The following is a 19420-nucleotide window of genomic DNA, read 5'->3' on the forward strand; positions in this document are numbered from 1 at the left end:
ACGAATAACACTGGTGCTCCCCAGGGCGAAACGTTGGGTCTGATATACCCTTTATTCAATAAATCCTATAGTTGATCCTTTAATTCTCCCAATTCCTCTAGAGCTATTCGGTAAAGGGCTTTAGAGGTCAGTGTCATCCTGGGAAGTAGATCAATAGCAAAATCTACCTCGTGGTCTGGAGGCAACCCAAGTAGATCTTCTGGAAAAACGTTTGGAAACTCCTTAACCACTGGTGTATTGCCCAGTTTCAATTCATTTTTTGACACCTCCTTTACAAAGGCCATAAACTCCTGACAACCGTCCAAGAGTAATCTTCTCGACTGCATGGCTGACACTAACTGTGGCGGTGAACTCACCTATGATCCCACAAATCTGAATTCTTGCTTTCCCGGTGGTCTGAAAATCACATCTTTCAGATGACGACCAATATTAGCGTAGTTAGCTACCAGCCAATCCATACTCAATATTACATCGAATCTATGCATATTAAACTCAATAAGGTCAGCTGGTAGTATTCTCCCCTGAATTTCTATCGGATAACCCATGAGCACCCTACGACATTGTATCACTGACCCTAACGGTGTAGCTACTGGCAACTCTACATCTAATAACTGGGTCTCGTTTTTAGACAATTTAATATGGGCCGCAGACACAAAGGAGTGAGTGGCACCTAAATCAAATAAAATAATTACTTGATATGATAAAACATTAAAGGTACCTGTTACGACGTCACCTATGGTCTCGGCATCTCTAGGCATCAAAGCATGGACTCTCACCGGAGCTACATTCCTCTGTTGGCCTCCACAGGGTGCCTGATAGCCTCCCCAATAACGTGTGGGAGCAAGAACGGTACCAGGTGGTGTAGGGTAATCTCTCACCAGATATCCCTGCCTACTGCAATGATAGCAAACGCCTCTCCCCACTCGACACTCTCTCAAGTGTCTCTTTGAACAAATCTGACAGATAAGGAAATTCTGCACCGCTTAAAACTCATGACCTCCAATATCCTACCTCTGTACTCTACCATAATTTCCTCTCCTCCACTAACCCTGCCTAGATCCCTACTAGAAGCTTGAAGGCGTAGATCTCTTCTTTTATCTCTGTTCCTCTGCATCCATCCGCTCACTAGCCTCAGCTAATGCTGCTCTATCGACCAACTCAGCAAAATCATGTATCTTTAACACTTCTACCTGCTTGTATATTCCACGCCTCAATCCTTTTTCAAACTGTCTCACCTTCTTTATTTCATAAGGAACAACATACAGCGCAAAGTGGGAAACTCTATGAACCTCACCGCATACTGCTGGTCTGACTGCTATCCCTGCTTCAGATTCAGGAACTTTTCCACTTTCGCCTCTGTAATAGTGGCTGGAAAATATCTATCAAAAAATAATTCTTTAAATCAGTCTCATATCATAGCTATCGGCGACGTGTTCTGCTACTCCAAGAGTTTTACAGCAGTCCACCACCTCTAGGCCTCCCCTATTAGTTTATAGGTGGCGAAGAGGACCCTCTGCTCCTCCGTACACTGCAATACTATCAACACCTTTTCAATCTCCTACATTGAATTTTCGGTGACTGCAGGATCAGCACCTCCTGAAAATGCTGGAGGATTCATCTTGGTGAATTTCTCTATTGTGCACCCATGGCCTGCAAACGGACCTCCCTGCTCTCTAGAGCTCCTAGCAATCTCAGCCATAACCTGCTAAGCTACACTATGTAGTACTACATCTGAATCAGCCCTGCCTACACTCAAAGGCCCTGCACTGTCACTACCGCTCGCATGGGCACTATCTCCTCCAAGGTCTATCTTGAAAAGACAATAAACATGGCTCAGGGACCTTATTCTTATAGTTTACGCATATAACCAAAATCCCCTATCTTGACATCCTTTTCTTAATTCAAGATTTAGTCATACACTTTAGAAATACAACCTGACAATAGTTTGTTATGACTTTCCTAAAATTGTCACTCTAGGAAAGATACAAAAACCACCATGGAAGTCTTGCCTCCAAACTGCAGAACAAAACCTTAAATCCTTTTCCTGTACTCTGGTATTGTTTCTGCTGCACTCTAGAGTCTACAGAATCTAACAACTTAGGCTCTGATACCAAAATGTAACGACCTACCTATTTTACCATAATTTTTTTTATAATCACATTAAATATAATAATCCTGATATCCTATTCAACTGATAAAATATGATCAACCTAGACCTATGGGTACCAGGGATATACCTGAAATACAACTCTGATACCTAAGTAGCGGAAAACATAAATCATATAAATATCAAGTCATCCAACCAACACAATACCATAGTTCTACCAAATCTATCATATACATACACACATCCCAAAAAGTGCCCTAGGGTCATAACCCAAAAATCCATCAGACCCTAGCATAACAACTTACCCTTTTGACAGGGTAGGACATTCGACCTCTAACGTTGCGAAGCACTATTCGCTCTTCAATCTGGATTTCCTAAAATGTTTATATAGATGGGGTGACACATCTCTCAGTAAGGGAAATAAACTAACATCAGTGTGTGGCAACATGGGTATTTTTCGTGTCATACATGCAACAGTTCATAAATCATATTAGGTAAAACAGTCTGTATCATATCGGGATAAAACATAATTTATCATAACATGGTTTAACATACTGAGTTTCTATACATGAAAATCATCTTATATAACTATACATGAAATAAAACCCTGTATGGATAGTTGGCTGGTGTCATGTCTTACCCCCCACATGACTAAATTGTGCGGCCCGAAGGCGAGACCTAGCAATGGCTGGCTGACCATGCTAGATCTGTCACGACCTGCTCATTTTCTACATTTTTTTTTATAATAATATCATCATAAAATCAATACCACACATCTCACATTCCAACTCAACAAGTCACAATCCTCCTGGACCCGTGGGTACCAGGGATACATTAAAACATACAGCAGAAGCCTACGCAGCAGAAAATGTACAATCATATTCATACCATCATATCATACATCACAATGTACCAGAGTTACTACAATCACGGTACTTCCATATATACATCCCAAAAAATGAAATCTAGGGACAATTCCCACAAAACCATACTATCCCTACCAAAAACTTACCCTTCAAAAAGGGCAGATAAACCACTCTAGATCAGCGGGGGTTTTCCCGCTCTCCTATCAGGGGCTCCTGAAAAGTTTATAGGATTTAGGGGTGAGACACCTCTCAGTAAGGGAAATAAACTAATACTAGTGTATGGTAACATGAGTATTATGTGTTCAACATATATCATACATAACATGTTCAGTACTGTTTATCAAATTTGGGAAAACATACATATACCATTAAAACATGCCAGAACATACTACATTTTTCATAATCATATTTCATCTCATATATTAATAATATCATAAAAACATTCCTGGTAGGTTAGCTAGTTGTTGTCATGTATTACCCCCACATGACTGGGTTGTGTGGCCCGAAGGCGGGACCTGACAATGGTTAGCCGACCACTGCCAAGTCAAACAGTAGTCTGTAGGTCCGATGGGTCTGCCAGACCTGGTCCGTACACTAGGGGCGATCAGCACACTTCTTATAAACCACATCAACCATCCAATCTCATACCACTCCGTACAGCGGCGTTAACACAAATATCATGATCACGAAAACCATGGACACATAGCAACGGTATTGTGCAAGTGCTAGCATAAACCAAGCCAACCAGGTTCTGATATCATATACATATACTAAAATCGTGATACACGGATATCTCATATCATTAATTTTCGCATTAACCATATCATTTTGCATATATACATATATTATGAAAATCATCAGCCTGTATGCCGGTATTACATATTTTATCATAGCTCGGCCCGTACGCCGGCAAATCATATAAAATCTCGGCCCATAGGCCGATTTTTCATCATAAAAATCCATATCATTCATATTTCCAGAAACAGTATCTCATACATTTTATACTCATGCCACACAAACGTATTTTCACATATTCAATCATACGATCAATTTCACAGTATTTTGCAAATATAAAACATATATATATATATATATATACATTTTCTGCAAATCAGATACTAAATATATATACATACATTTTCTCAAAACAAAACTAGCTTAGTTTATCCCCTTACCTGACTACTGTAAAGCTCCTAAGAAAATCTTCCCCGCACTCGCAGGGTTCCTAACTTAACACCCTAAAAATGAAAACCCCTAGTATTAAACTTCAATATTTTTATGTGCATAACATTTCTTATAACTACCGTTAAGTCAAATTCAGCTTAAAAAGTCTTACCTCAACTTAGGGATGATTCCTAACGTTCCAAATTCAACACCCCTGGAAATGGAAATTCTCAGTATTAAAGTTCAGTATTTCTAAGTGTATAACACTTTTCTCAACTATCATAAATCCAAATATTGAGTAAAAAGTTTTACCATGGATTTGAGATGGACCATCCGCTCCAGCAAACTTGTAGAGAATCTCGCTAGGAGCGTCGTGGTGACTTCAGATTGTCGATCCGGCATAAAACTGGCCTGGAATCGAAGAGAGAGAGAGAGAGAGAGAGAGAGAGAGAGAGAGAGAGAGAGAGCAATGGGGCTTCCTAAGGAGGCTTGTACAATTATATATATTAATATTATAATAACTTACTAATTGAAGCAAAGCTTCTTGGAGAAGCTTGTACAACTTTATATATATATATATATATATATATATATATATATATATATATTAATATTATAATAATTTACTAATTGAAGCAAAGCTTCTTGGAGAAGCTTGTACAACTTTTTATATATTACATATATATCATAATAACTTACTTATATATATATATATATATATATTTCCTTATCATACTATTCATTTTACTTGTTAATTTAATTAATTTATTTCATTTTATTATTATTATTATTATTATTATTATTATTATTATTATTATTTTTAATTTTATTTTTCTCGGTTACTACAAGATCAACATAAGTCTATAAGTATGATGGGTCTGCCCCTCCTGGTCCGGACTGCCAAAGGGACGCCTGCACTACCATGAAACCACATAGACTGTCGTTGACCCACAGTCCCTTACGACATGTGGTAGCACTAACATATACATGATCATGAACATATAGCTATGGTATCGTGCTTCAAGAAAGCCTAAATCAAGTTATTTGGGTTCTGATAACATATAGTAAGTTTCATATAATGTTTCATAGATGTTTCATAATAATATTTTAATGAAATTTTGCATTTCATATCATGTAAACCAAGGCCCTTGCACCGACATATTATATCTAGTAAATCGCGGCCCTTATGCCGGCATAATATATTTTGTAAAACACAGCCCTTATGCCGGCATAGTATATCATGTAAAACCACGGCCCTTACACCGACATATTATATCATGTAAAACCATGGCCCTTACGCCGGCATATTATATCATGTAAAAGCACGACCCTTACGCCGGCATATTTTAACATACATAGTTTTGGAATCCCTGTACTATTTCAACATCATACTTTAAACATAGTTCTTGTACCGTTTTTAATATCTTCCTAAAAATAGTGATAATATGTTTATTCTGAAAACATAATATTCTGATATTACATAAAATCATAGAATTTCATACTCATGCCACACAAAAGTAAATAATGTTCTAATGTAAGATTTGCACAAAAATCATATCTCCTGCTAAAATGTATTAAAATCATTTTCCTGTTAACAACAGTATTTCCAACTCCAACTCTGTGACATACATAACTTTTCTGGAAATATAAGTTGAATAATAATAAATAATTTCATGAAATTATTGACTTAGTTTATCCCCTTACCTGCCTTTCTGAAAAGCCCACTAATTAATCCAAAATTACACTTGTGGCGTTCCCAGTTCAACACTTTGAAATTTATATTCCTCCCAAAAAAATTTCAATATAAACCCATCTAATACCTTTCCTCAGTCCAGAAATACCAAAATACCTTAATAAAACTTAAAATAATCAACTTACCCAAATTTTGAGATGGTGCCCAAGTTGGCCTAACCAACGACCTACTTTTACAGATATGAAAAGAAACTTCCCAAGAGTAGCATGGCAGCTTCGGATCGTTGAACTGGAGAAGAACCAGGCAAAAACCTAGAGAAAAGGAGGAGGAGATGAGTTTTTAGAGAGAGCATAGGCCCTACATGCAATTCTCTCGCAAAAAGACGGTTTTTGGCTTTTAGTAGAGTGCTTGTCCACGTGGCCTCGTCGACAAGCCACATCTCCTCGTCAACGAGTCCATGAAGTAGGTTTGTCTACGAACACCTTCTCCTCGTCGACGAGTTTCAGGCCCTGAAAACATTCTTTCGGTAAGTTCTCGTCAACGAGACATGCGTCCTCGTCGATGAGCCCAAAAGTCCTGCTCGTCGACGAGCACTTCTACACTCGTTGACAAGACCCTGCCGAAACCCCATTTTGAAAAATCATTTTCTCTCCTTTCTTTTATTATTTAATTACTATAATTCTTTGGGTACCTACAACACCAATGGCTAGAAAACGGCTAGTTCTCGAGCCAATCATTTGGGATTCACTCCCAACGGTCAGATAACGGCTAGATAGACTCTTTGGCTATAAATACAAGTCCTTAGACTTGATTAAACATGGTTTTGATTATTTTTACATGAATTTAGTGATAAACATCTTTTTTATACAAAACCTAAGCACTTTGCATCTTAATTCTTCATTTCAAGTGCTCAATTCTCTCTTGTTCTCTAATCTTGTTTGATTCATTCCTTGAGAGAATAGTGTGAGGTTTGTTTTGTATTTGATGTCAACTCATTTTGAGGAGCATTGACTTGTATACCCATCTTCTTGTAAAATATTCTTTGTGAACTAAGTTTTAAGGTTCTTTGTGAACCAATTGGTGAAGATTCCTGGTGAACCAATTTGCAAGGCTTCTTGGTGAACCTTGCGGCTCTTAGTGAGCGGTAGGGATTTGTTCCCGAGTGAAGGCTCTTGGTAAGCGTTGAGAAATTTATTCTCTCGTTGTAAGACTTCTCCGCTGGTGAAGGAGTTTTTAGTGGATTGTGGAATCCTTGAGTTGGTCTCAATGCATGGACGTAGACTTGGTGCCAAACCACGTTAAAATACTAGTGTTGAGCTTTCTCTTCCGATACTCCATTGTTTATATCTTCTGCATGATTTTATTTTATATATTGTGATATAATTGCTTGCATCTTTCCAAGATTATTATTTTGTTGAGAAAAGCAAAAAAAATGCGAAAAAGTTCATTCACCCCCCCTCTTGACTTTACTCCTGGGCCAACATAGCCTATACGAGGTATTAGTAGCTAGTTCTAGTTATTGTTGCCCTCCCAAGTATAGAGATTATTACAGGATACACATCCACCGCTAGAAGCACCACATTTTGTCTATCTTGTTGCCACATATTGTTATTTCTTCTATTAATTTACACAATTTATCTCACTGTATCTTTTTTTTTTCTTTTGATCTTAATTCATGACGATCCCTTTTAAATATTTTTTTTAAATTCAATTACACAATTTAGTTTCCATATATGATAAAAAAGCTGTGTCAGATGACCCCATAGGGAAAATATTGGTTACCCCAAGTGTATACATTAGATTCAATATGATTTCATCACATGTCTTTGTTTTAACTAAATTAGACAATTATAATTATTTTTTACATTTCAAAAATTCAACCCATCTTCTTAGACATTAATTTTCAAGACACTCACACCCCAACCAATTTATCATAAGTAACCAAGCAAAATTTTGAAGAAAAAAAAACTATTTTTCCTTTTTTTTTTTTTTCCGTCAACATAGACAAAGAAAATGTTAATAATGGCTAGAAATTTGTCCTTTTAAAAGGAATTATGCAAGTTTTTTTTATATTTTGAATAATGTATATGTTATTTCATTTGTGTAAATAATAAAAAGGAAAAAAATCTTTAAAAAAAAATTTTACTAGCAAAGAGTATGAGTATGTTAAAATTTATATTAAATGTAAGACAGTTGCAAAAAAATTTTAAAATCTTAAGAAAGATGAATAATCATATTATGAAATTTTAAAATTTTTTGCTTATTTTAATTGATACTAAACTATAAAAATACTTAAAATTACAAAGCACGCTTTAATAAATTATTAAAATTAAAAAAAAAAAAAAAAAAAAACAAAACAAAACAAACAAATGCGAAAGAAGTTTGAAACAAATTTTTAGTGGGCCCAAGAGGTCAACATCAGTCAAACCTTTGTTTGTGGCCCTACCATGCTTTTCAAATTTCAAATAACCTTTTCATTTTAAATATTATAACGGTTCTTATCTCGCCATATTAATTACAAAACAAATTTCCAAAACAATATTCAAACACCAACCGTCCATTCATTCACAAACAGAACCCCGAAATAATCTTCACCGTCCACGTTTCAAATTCCCCACGAAATGGCCTCGCCATCTTTAGCCCAGATTAGCGCCAAATTCCCCCCCATCGCGCCCCGACTGATCGGACGGCTCCCCGAAGCCCACATTGCTCCCCAAAATCTAACCCGTCGATCACCTTCTTTCAATCTCCATCGTCCGATGATCCCCCACCCCCATCCCACCGTTCAATACTCGTAAAATTGAATTTGGAGAGGTCGACGAGGAAGCAGCAGAACAGAAAACTAGAAGAGAAAAGCCTCGCCACTAGCTCCGCCACTGCCAAAATCTTCATCCTCCGTCCGTACAGATCGCATATCTCAGATTCCTTTCTCTCTGCAACCATCCCTGGCGACGCTCCTCGGTTTCCGGCTTCATTTTGAGCAAAGTTAGTTTTGATTAAATTAGCGTTTTCAATTTATTCGATTCCGATCGGATTTTTTTCGTGTATTTTTGACTATTTACAGTTTGAATTTGAAGTGTCAATGACGGAGCAAAGTGAACAAGCTACCGATTTCCCGGCGAAAAAATTGGTGAGGCAGTTGGATTTTACGGCGACATGCCGAGCCTCGGCGAATGTGAAAGTGCCGGAGCACTCGGAATCGCAGTTGCGGTTGCAGTCAAAGTCGCAGTGTGTGCCAGAGCCACAGCAACAGTCAGAGTCACAGCCACAGGTAGTGCCAGTTATGGTGCAGAGGAGTCGGCACCCGCTGCTTCCTCGACCAGCATTGCCGCTGCCGGTGGTGTAAGTTTTTTTCTTTTCTGTGCTTTTGGCTGTTTTAAGAGAGCTCAGCTGTTCAAAATTTCCCTTTTTATAGTTTTATTTATGCTGTTTAAAGTAAATACAATTAAATCATTTTATTTCTACTCAAAGCTCACCAGAAATTGCTGGTGTTGGCGGAAGTTATGTTTTTCGATTGTCGATTGTACTTTCACTATTTTGGGCAATTGATGTTGCTTAAACCTTTCAGTTTTGTAGATCTTTTGAATGTAATTTGATGTCAATATGATTCAATTATTTAATTTAGACTTCTGGTTTCAAAGGTTCGCATATGGACTTGCAGAAGATGGATATATGGATGCTGATTTGCCAATGTTGGAAACAATGTGAAATTTTTTTATGGAAATATGGAAACTTTAATATATATATATATATATATATATATATATATATATTATATAGATATATATATAAGTGAAGTTTGCTTAAATCTTTAACTTTATGTAATGCATATATTATGTATAGTGAAGTGATTGATGCCTAAATTATTGGATGATAAACCATAACATCCCACTGTTGAAATATGGAAAAAAATAGAGCAAGTACATAAACAAAATATGATTTAGGTATTTAGTCTACGTCCAGATGAAGTTAAAAACATTATTCATTAGCACTGATAATTACGTTATGTGGCACTAATCATGCAACCAAGGAAACAATATAATAAAATTACACAATGAAAGAGCCCTTTATAGTGCTTTGCAGGCAGTCTCACCTTGAGTTAGGGCAGTTTCCTAATTTATACAAGAAGAGTTTTGGAGAACACTATTGAAAGACATCCTTCACATTCATTTTTATTAAGTTGATGTGTGATGAGCGAAGAAAGAATTTGAAGTATTAAAACTTTGGATCCATAAACTGAACTGTTTTTTATGACTTGAATGACTTCATTTTGCTCTAAAATTCTTTTAGCACAGAAGGATGCTCCATGATGCGTCATCAGTTCACCTATTACAATTCCTTGTCATAAGTTCTGTTAGCTAGACTTTAACTGCTCTTTTGTATTGTAATCATAAATTCAATGATTTTCACTGTGCATAAAGTTGCTACTTAGCTAACTTGTTCGTTGTGTCCTCAATTTTGTTACCTATAGCTTCTCATGAATGAATTAAACAACTTATTTCTAAGAATGACTCTTATAATTTACAAATATTATTTCATTTTGCATCTTCATGATAGAAGCCTATTAATTTTGGTCTCATGGCTACTCATTTTATTTTATTTTTCTTGGATAAGATGTTTGCATTGTTCAGTCTCTAGTTTAAGTATTTATGTGACCTTTTCTTTCTTTACTTGTGCTAGTATTTGTTTGGTGGAGACCCTTTTACGAAGCTTGAAGTAACTAATGTGCTCATTCAGCTAATGCTTTGCTCGAGATTATGATATTTCTTTATTATGCTCTAAAAATATTTTCTTTCTATATTTTTCACCCTAGTATCCATAATTCACAAACGAATTTGTTCCTCTTCAGCAAGCCAGAAACCCAAAGAGTCCAACCAGGATGTAATGCTGAAGATTGTACTCCGAAGAAACAGAAGCAATGTAATTGCAAAAATTCTAAATGTTTGAAATTGTAAGAACATTGCCTCCTTGTGAACTTCTTCATAAATAACTCTTTAGAGGTAATTTTTTTTATTTCAAGTTATAAAAATCATTGCCCTTGCCCATATGGAGTGCCCACCACTCCTTTACATGAATTTTCGGTGTTGAAGGACGTGCATATCCTTTTCATAGTTGGAAGTTGCTTTCCTTATAGGTCATGTTGCATCATGAACTGGAATGCTTTACACTGTTACCTTTTTCTGTCATTTTGTTGATGAAGTTCTTAGAAAAAAGAAAGATTCCCTTGACAAGAGTAACTACATCTGCCACAGACCTTTTGGCTTTATTACTGGGTTTATGTTGCCACAGAAGAATATCTAGAAAGTATAAAATCCTTATGGGTTTACCTTCTTGGAAGCATTTTTCGCATGAATGAACAGTCAAATATTGCTTTGATATATATATATATATATATATATATCTCCTTTTTCTGTTTCTAATCTTATCATATTTATTTTACTCCACATCTTTCCTTTAATAGAATTTATAATGGCCAACCAGACCATATGCAAATTGAGACTTGTAAACTCTCTCCAATCATTGTTGATTGATGTGGCTGCAAACTATTTTTTTCGTTCACATGAACAGATAATGAAAAGTGTGAAAGTTTGTTTCATTCGATTCTTAGAACGCTGTAACATGGCAATATAATGCTGTCCTAATGACCTTGGAGTAGGCCATCTCTGGTTTCCCTGGTTCTCCTTTCACAAGCACGTTTCAATTATTCACTTGGTTATCAGCTGGTTGATTCATAACTCCACTGGTAACCTTAGGAGCTATGCCACCCCAGTGCAAAAAGAAAAAAAAAGGTGGTGAAAAATTGAAAATTGTGACAGATAATTTGATTTCACATGCATTGTGGGTGGCTGACGTTATAGTTTTTTCCTGACACAATTAACTAAAGATGATTATTCTCTCTTAAAATTTTGTCTCATGCTTATCAATTACAGGTACTGTGAGTGCTTTGCTTCTGGAACTTATTGTGATGCTTGCAACTGCATAAATTGCCACAATAATGTTGAGAATGAGGCTGCTAGGCAAGAGGCAGTTGGAGCAACTTTAGAGCGTAACCCAAATGCATTCAGGCCCAAGATTGCTAATAGTCCACATGGCTCTCAGGATGGTAAAGTATGTATTAAGAAACTTTCAAGCCTTATAACAGTATTACCTGCCATTCTGGCTTATGAGGCTAATTGTTTAGTTATTGTTTGTTTGATCAGCTGTCCTGCCTAGATTTTGCTGATAAATGGATTATCAACTTTTAAGATTTTGAGCAAAACCAATATGCATCTTTTTATTTGGAGCCTTTTGATGTTCTACATGTCATTGGTCAATCTGTTGAAAAATCTTGTAGTATACTTTTATCTTCCAAATCAAGTCCTGTGAATTCATTAACAATTTTAATTCAATTCTTGTGAGCATGTGAATGCCTTCAAATTCATGGCTTTATAATTCCCTGGAGCAGTTATATTTCCATTTCTTGTAGGATAGCATGGAGTGTGGATCCACAGAATGAAAGTGCATCTTTTTTATTATTGTTCAATGTTCTTCAGCTGAAGCACCTTGTTATTTGCTTTTTCTTTTCCCGGTTGAGCTTCATAAATATATTCGTAGAAGCTTTTTTATATTTCATGATTGTATGTGTGCCTGTATAATTCAATTTTGGCAAAGCACTCAATTGTTTTGTCTGCCTAAGTGTGCCTCTATCTGGTTGAGGAGATATTGTTCAGGCGCTGGCTTGGATCCACGTGCAAGCAAGGTTTGGAGGCTTTTTATGTCAATTTCAATGTGGATTTCCAATATTTTAAAATGGTGAAAATTAATAGTAAAGCTTGTAATTTTTGTATGAGACTTTTGAAATTGTTAATAAACATAATAATGCAAGCATTAGAACTAAAATATTATAAATAAACTGCATCAATGACAGGTACGTGATGTATAAGGTTCAATAACTGAAATATAATAACCATTTAAACATATTAATACCTATTTATTATTATTGAATTCATACATAAAATAAATATTAGTTAAGATGTAAAAGGTCAAATAAATATTTGTGGCTAATATCTAAGAGGCCGCACCTTGGTGCGATGGCAAGTGCCTCCGCCTCAGTACGGGTGATCTCAGGTTCAAGACTTGGGAGCAACCTCTCCAAAAATGGGGGTAAGGCTTGCCGACATCCACCTTTCCCAGACCCCTCTCAAAGTGGGAGCCTTGTGCACTAGGTACGGCCTTTTTTTTTTTTTTTTTAATTCCTCATAAAAATTTTGGAAGTTCTAAAGCTGTCATTCATATCTTTCTCATGGAAATCGATATTTTCAATTAGAAAATTTATTTAGAAGAAATTCCAATTCGAATTTTGACTCAATTTTCAATTTAAAGGAAATTTTGTTCTATGGTCGAATTTTTAACAAATTGAGTTGAAAGTTCAAGATTTCAATAAAAATTTTGGATGATTTGTGGAAATTTGACAGAAATTCTGTGGGATGGAAATTGGCTACCATTTTTTTTTTTTTTTTGAAGGTGGTGGGAAATTTCAATAAATTCATGGAAATTTTAGAGCATGCATGTGACACGTTCAAATCTACTAGTTCAAGGAATACCCCAAAAAATGTGCTTATATGCTCACACTCCAGTTACGCTCAGAGCCTCCTGCAGTGCATGTTGAACTCAAATTTTGATAAATAATTACTGAAAATTTTGGGGCCTCGTATTTCATTTCCTCTTCTCTTTCTATCCTTTTTCCTCTGTCTTTTTCAGCTCTTCATGTTACAAAATGGTCCCATTTCTTCTTATGATTGTAGAAGGGGAATCTCTCTTTCTTGGGACTTTAGATCTTAATGATTGGAAAGGGGGTTAGTTCCTTTGCTTATTTTTCTGGATGCTTTGCTTCTTCTATGAGGGACTCCAGGGTCTGTAGACAGTTCTGTGACATTTCCTTCTAAATCTTCTCTTAATCATTTGAGTTGGTCATCCAAGTCTTTTCATTTTGTTAATTTATTGGAAAGCTAAAATCTCTTTTAAGGTTGAGGATCTAATTAACTATCAGTTAAGACCAACAGTTTGTTGTCGTGTAGGAGGCCCTACAGGACTTTGCCCCTAAATTTACTTGCGACTTAAGCACTTATCTATTTCAGCACTTATTGTCGCCGTGTATCATTCAGCACTTTATTATACGCAGTTCCAAACTATCCCAAGCATTTGCAGGCTTGCAGCCAATCACCCAATTTTAAGTTTTTTTTTTTTTTTTTCTTGTGATATTTTTCTAGAAATATTTCTATCTGAAAAAGCAATGATTAAGCCAAAGACAAACCATTACAAAAACACTTATTCCTTCCAGACAAATATCCTAAAAGCAGAGAATACAGTGTGTTCCACAATCTTTTAGCATCCCCCTTCCAAACCTCTAAAATAAGCAAGGAAACCTTTATTGAATCTGGGTACCCGACTGTGACATAGGCCCTTTAATGATTGAAGATAGTTGATGCATGGAACTGGAAAGTAACATGATTCCCAGCTGCCACATTTTGAGACAGTATTTCCAGCTTACACTGAAGAGAAAAAAAAAAAAAATCCAAGTAGCAAGTTTTAAGTTCAAGCCTTCATTTATTGAGATCCCTATCCTCGCTTGAAAATTATATCTAATATGCATTTTTTGTTGTTTTCTGTTCACCAGCGATCTCTTACTTTGACATGGCCACTTTGACTCTTTCTTTTTGGTTGAATTATCAAGTTTTATAAAATCAAGATATTCTGTTATTGAAAAGAAAAAGGTGCCAAACCAATGATGAAGAGGGTGCAATTTCCTTAAAGAAATGGGGATTGGCAATTTCATTAGTATCTTTAACAAGTTCTATGGTTGTGTGTTTGGCTTAAACATACTTTCGTCCCTGCTAGTCATAATTGATGTGCATTTAAATAGCTCAAAACAATTCCAGGAAGAGGCAAGGGAGGTTTCAATGCTGGGCAGGCACAACAAAGGTTGTAACTGCAAGAAGTCAGGATGCCTGAAGAAGTATTGTGAGTGCTTCCAGGGCAACATTTTGTGCTCTGAAAATTGTAAATGCATGGACTGCAAGAATTTTGAAGCAAGTGAAGAGAGAAGGGCTCTTTTCTGTGGAGACCATGGTAATGCAATTGCTTGCATCCAACAGGCAGCCAATGCAGCCATTAATGGGGCCATTGGGTCGTCTGGCTATGGCACTCCTCCATCATCTAAGAAGAGAAAAGCTCAGGAAGGCTTTGTCAGTACATCAGCAAATAAGCAATCCTCCATTCACCGGATTTTTCAATTTCAGCAGGTGCTTTTCCTTGGCATTTTTCATCATAATAACATGTTTTTTTGCCAATGGTTATGACTTATTATGACCAACACATATATGTTTTACGTCGAACTAGATTGGGTCTTTTTTTCGATACATTCAAGTTCACTGTATCCTTCTGTCTTTGGCTGAAATGTGATAAGTTTGTGTTTCTTATGGCTTAAAGTTCACTGTATGCATTCAAGTTTTAGCCCCAATTTGTTGTAAGTTTATTCTTCACTTCATATTTTGGCAAAAAAAAAGTGTGAACATTTTTTTCCAATCAGGAAAGCCATCTGAGAGCTTCTGCTGCCTCTTCTCCAGTTGCTGCCCTTGTTTCTCACACTTCTAGTACAGCAGTATTGGGATCTTCAAAACTGGCATACAGGTGCTTTTCATGTTGTTAAACTGTACATTTGTAATGCGAATTTGGTTTTTTATTTTTTATTTTTCAGGAGCTAACAAGTATTACTGCCTCATGACTGAAGGTCCCCATTAGCTGGCATCCTCCAGCCACAAGACATAAGGGAGCTTTGTTCACTTCTGGTTGTAGGTTCAAAAGAAACCACAATGGCATTTAGAGGTCTGGATAACTATGCAAAATAAATTATATATATCAGATTGTTTCATTTTTGTTATGTGATATTGTTTTTCATGAACAGTTTTCCTCCTACTGGACAATATTTGTTCTTCCATGATTTTCAATTTCATGATTTCATGCTTTGCGACTAACTGATTTCAATGATTTTTGGCTAATTCTTATTTAAAAATTTTCCATCCACCAATTTTACTACTCATTTTGATATACATATGCATTATATTTTAATAAAGCAGATTTTGTATAACAGTTTCTAAATTTTTTTCCCCAATTGAAGGGAAAGTGAACATTTATTAAAATTTGACATAGCATTATTATATTCTCACCTGTTTATAGATTTTCATTTTTCAATGCAAAAGTTTCAGAGACTGGCAATTTCATTGATTGCTTCATAATCCAAATCACATTAGGGGTTTAAACTGCATAAAGAACTAGGGAATTTTTTTCCCCCAGATTCTTCCCAAAAACTAGAATATTCTATTCTATTGTTTTCATTTTCACTGTGCAACAACTTTCCTTATTTATTTGCTTTTTTTTGTCTTTTTAAAGTTTTTTTTTTTTTTTTTAATTTCCATTATTGTCTCTCACGTAGCGATGGTCATACCAATTAAAAGGTAGCAATTGAAACTGATTAGCATAAGCCACTAAATTATCTCTTGCAGCAATCTATGGTTGCATTAAGTTATGTTGTGTTCTTCCAGCAGGTTACTTAATGGTAAAATAAAGCAATTATGCAATATACACCTGCCTCTGATGAGAGATAGAAGTTACTTTTTAAATATGGGTATTAATATTTTCAGATAAAAAAAGAACAGGAAAACGAGGAGAGAGGGACGAGGATAGAAAATCTATTGCTTCATCACCTGAAGAGAGCAAGGATATTCAGAAAGAAGATGATGTTCGTAAAGCTGTATGTGATGACCGTTTGAATGGGCCTTCAGCTGATGGAGTTCAAGCTGGTAACTCAGGATTAGCCAAAAGTGATGTCCAATGTGGTAGGCCTTTGTCTCCTGGAACACTTTCCTTAATGTGTGATGAACAAGATACAATTTTAATGATGGCTGCTTCTCCCAATGGGGTTGTGAGGCGTAGTCAAAACACAACTCTGAAGTCATCTCCTGGAGAGGGCTTGACAGATGCTTATGCAGACCAGGAAAGGCTCGTCTTGACAAGGTTTCGGGATTTTCTTGACAGGCTTATCACTTGTGCATCCATAAAAGGTAAGGGTCTCCATTTTCTTATTCTAAACTCTTCAGTGTTATGAGTTATGAACGTCAAATGCAAATCTTGGTTTCCTTCATTGCTAAAATCTTCATTTTAAGAATTCATAAGGTTCAAACACGTAAAGAGATATTTCTAGTAGTTCAGTATTTTCATTGTGCTCAGGGCATTAACTGTGAAAAACTAAGTAAATATGTTTACTGTTAAAATAGGATTCTCATATTCTTAAGGGGCTGCCTGCCCTTATTTTTATTCCTTTCTTTGGAATTATTCTTATTTTTTAAAATCAGAATTTTCATTTAGGTGTGGTGTAATCTTTCAAATGATTAGGAAAATGTTACTCCAGTCGTTGGAAAAGTGACTCAACCGTCTCTCTCTTAATGGAATGCCTCAATTTATTTAATGAATGAGATTTTTGTCCCAGTTTGGCTACAAAGCAAAATTCCTTGAGATTGAAAATTCGCTATTTTTTTAAGGTTGAAATGCCGAAAATCTGAAAACCCTGGTATGGCTCAAAACAGAAAAAAGATGTTTGAAATTTTGAGTGTTAACTGATAATGGCCAAGCAAAAATGGGAAAAGAAAAGAAAACATAGCTAATTTCTTTCACATTGCAGAAGCAAAGTATGCCAATCCTGAAATGGTCGGCCAAAGGGAACACTCAGAGAATGGCAATGTGAAAGCAGAAGATGGAACGAGGGGGAGCTGCAGTGGTGTTGTAAAATCTCTTGTTCCAGTGTCTGCTGAAATGTCAAAGGCAATCCCTGCAGTTTCTTTTCTTTCCAGTGACGGAAATGGTTGCCCCGCGAAGGTTGGGTCGCCCCGTGAAAATGGAAAGATCAAAATGCCAATTAAGAAATAGTTGTAATAGGGTACAAATGAGTTTGAAGTATATTACTGCATTTCTGATGTTCGACCTTGATTGTTGGCTGCTCTTTGTGCTGTTACAAATAATGTCAAGTCTTGGTGAAACTGTGTTCCAGTCCAAGAATCAGTTATAGATGGATCATTTTTACTCCTATATATATATATCAATCGATTTGAACATTTCTAAAGTTTAGAACACTCATTTGGCAAACTGGACCTTTGGCCCAGGTTCACCTCCCCGTCCTGCTTTGTGGAGATGGGAGTTCATATATCCCATTGTGGGGGACATTTGTTAATATTTTTCTCTTGTTTTAAAAGCCAAAAAGGGTACCAGGGTCACTCACAATGCAATTAGCAGAGGTGCTAACTAAAATTACGACAACTAAACGAAGAAACGACTGCATTGCAAGAGCTAATTTACTATCAAAATGTGGAAAAACTCAATGAGAAAACTTGGAGTCTGTTTGGTTAAGATCCAAAAACAAGTTTCTATATTGTTTTGGAAAGTGAAAAGAAGAGATTGTATCATGTGTTTTTTATACTCAAATATGCAGTTATTTAGCTGGCCATGTGAAAGCAGTAGAACTGAGTTTGGTTAAGGTTGATCAAGTGACAACTTGTTACTAAGAAAAAATAATGATAATTATTACTATTATTGGAGTAAATGGTATTTCATAACACATAAGAAACCCTATACATTTGAGAAAAACCAACATACTAACCAACCAGAAAAAACTGATTCAAACCAAAGTCAATCAATTAATATAAATTTGAACTTGTTTTTCTATTCTTTTATCATTTACATTTTGGACACGATATTGAATTTTACATTTTAGATATGAAGTATAAACTTTGAATTTTTAATCACCTTTTTTTTTTCGAAAATATTTATATTTATTTTTGAGATGTGTTTTAGTCATTTAATTTGGATGAAATTTGTAAATAACAAATATTTTGGGACATTATAATCATCTAAGTATTTTTTTTTTTTCTGATTTCTTAGCATTATTTATTTATTTCTATTTTCATATATTTCTAAATTTTTAAAATAATATAAATATGTTTTCGTACTTTTATATTGGTTGATCCAAACGAATTGAGCTGATTAACTTGAGAACTTCCAAGTCGTCAATTTAATTTTCAAATGTTGTACTTAATTTAATAATTTTTCAACTTAAATTCTTGATATATTCTTAATTTATTTTATAAAAGGTGAGTAAAAATTAAAAATTTATTATTACTAAGACAAAAATTTATTGATTTATTTTTGAACACTGAAAGAAGTTTCTTTTAGGATATATTCAGAAAATTCAGAATGGTGCTAGATGTTACGCTTCAAAACAGAAAGACGGCCTTAATTTAATAAATTCATCAAGCTGGGAAAAAGTAAAAATTGTGCAGGGAAGTTTTTTATTCTCAATGTACGCTATCAAGTATGAACTATCGTGCGCCAAGTTACTCTTCTTGATTCCTTTTTTTTGGATTAACAATAGTATCCAGACAATTTTGTCCAGATTAATCAATTGACTTTCACGTATTCCCAAGAGAGGGGTGAATTGAGTTTTAAAAACTTTTTTATTAAATTTCAACAATTATGCCGATTCACTACAATTCATATTTCATT

At 35.4% G+C, this 19420-nt stretch overlaps 1 protein-coding gene across 2 annotated transcripts; it reads left to right on the forward strand.

The window, feature by feature from the left end:
- The first annotated feature begins 8643 nt into the window (after nt 1–8643).
- Nucleotides 8644–17976, forward strand: LOC131151046 (protein tesmin/TSO1-like CXC 5). Of its 2 annotated transcripts, none has more exons than XM_058102218.1 (9): nt 8644–8815; nt 8908–9172; nt 10680–10781; nt 11761–11938; nt 14749–15111; nt 15399–15499; nt 15600–15694; nt 16510–16929; nt 17547–17976. In XM_058102218.1, coding segments are annotated over exons 1-9 (1770 nt in total). In that variant the 5' UTR covers nt 8644–8814; the 3' UTR covers nt 17792–17976. The 2 variants fall into 2 exon arrangements, with proteins under 2 accessions (XP_057958201.1, XP_057958202.1); XM_058102219.1 differs by having other exon boundaries at nt 8666–8815; nt 8895–9172.
- Nucleotides 17977–19420: the final 1444 nt, after the last annotated feature.

The sequence above is a fragment of the Malania oleifera genome, chromosome 3 (assembly GCF_029873635.1).
Source record: "Malania oleifera isolate guangnan ecotype guangnan chromosome 3, ASM2987363v1, whole genome shotgun sequence".
NCBI lineage: Eukaryota > Viridiplantae > Streptophyta > Magnoliopsida > Santalales > Ximeniaceae > Malania > Malania oleifera.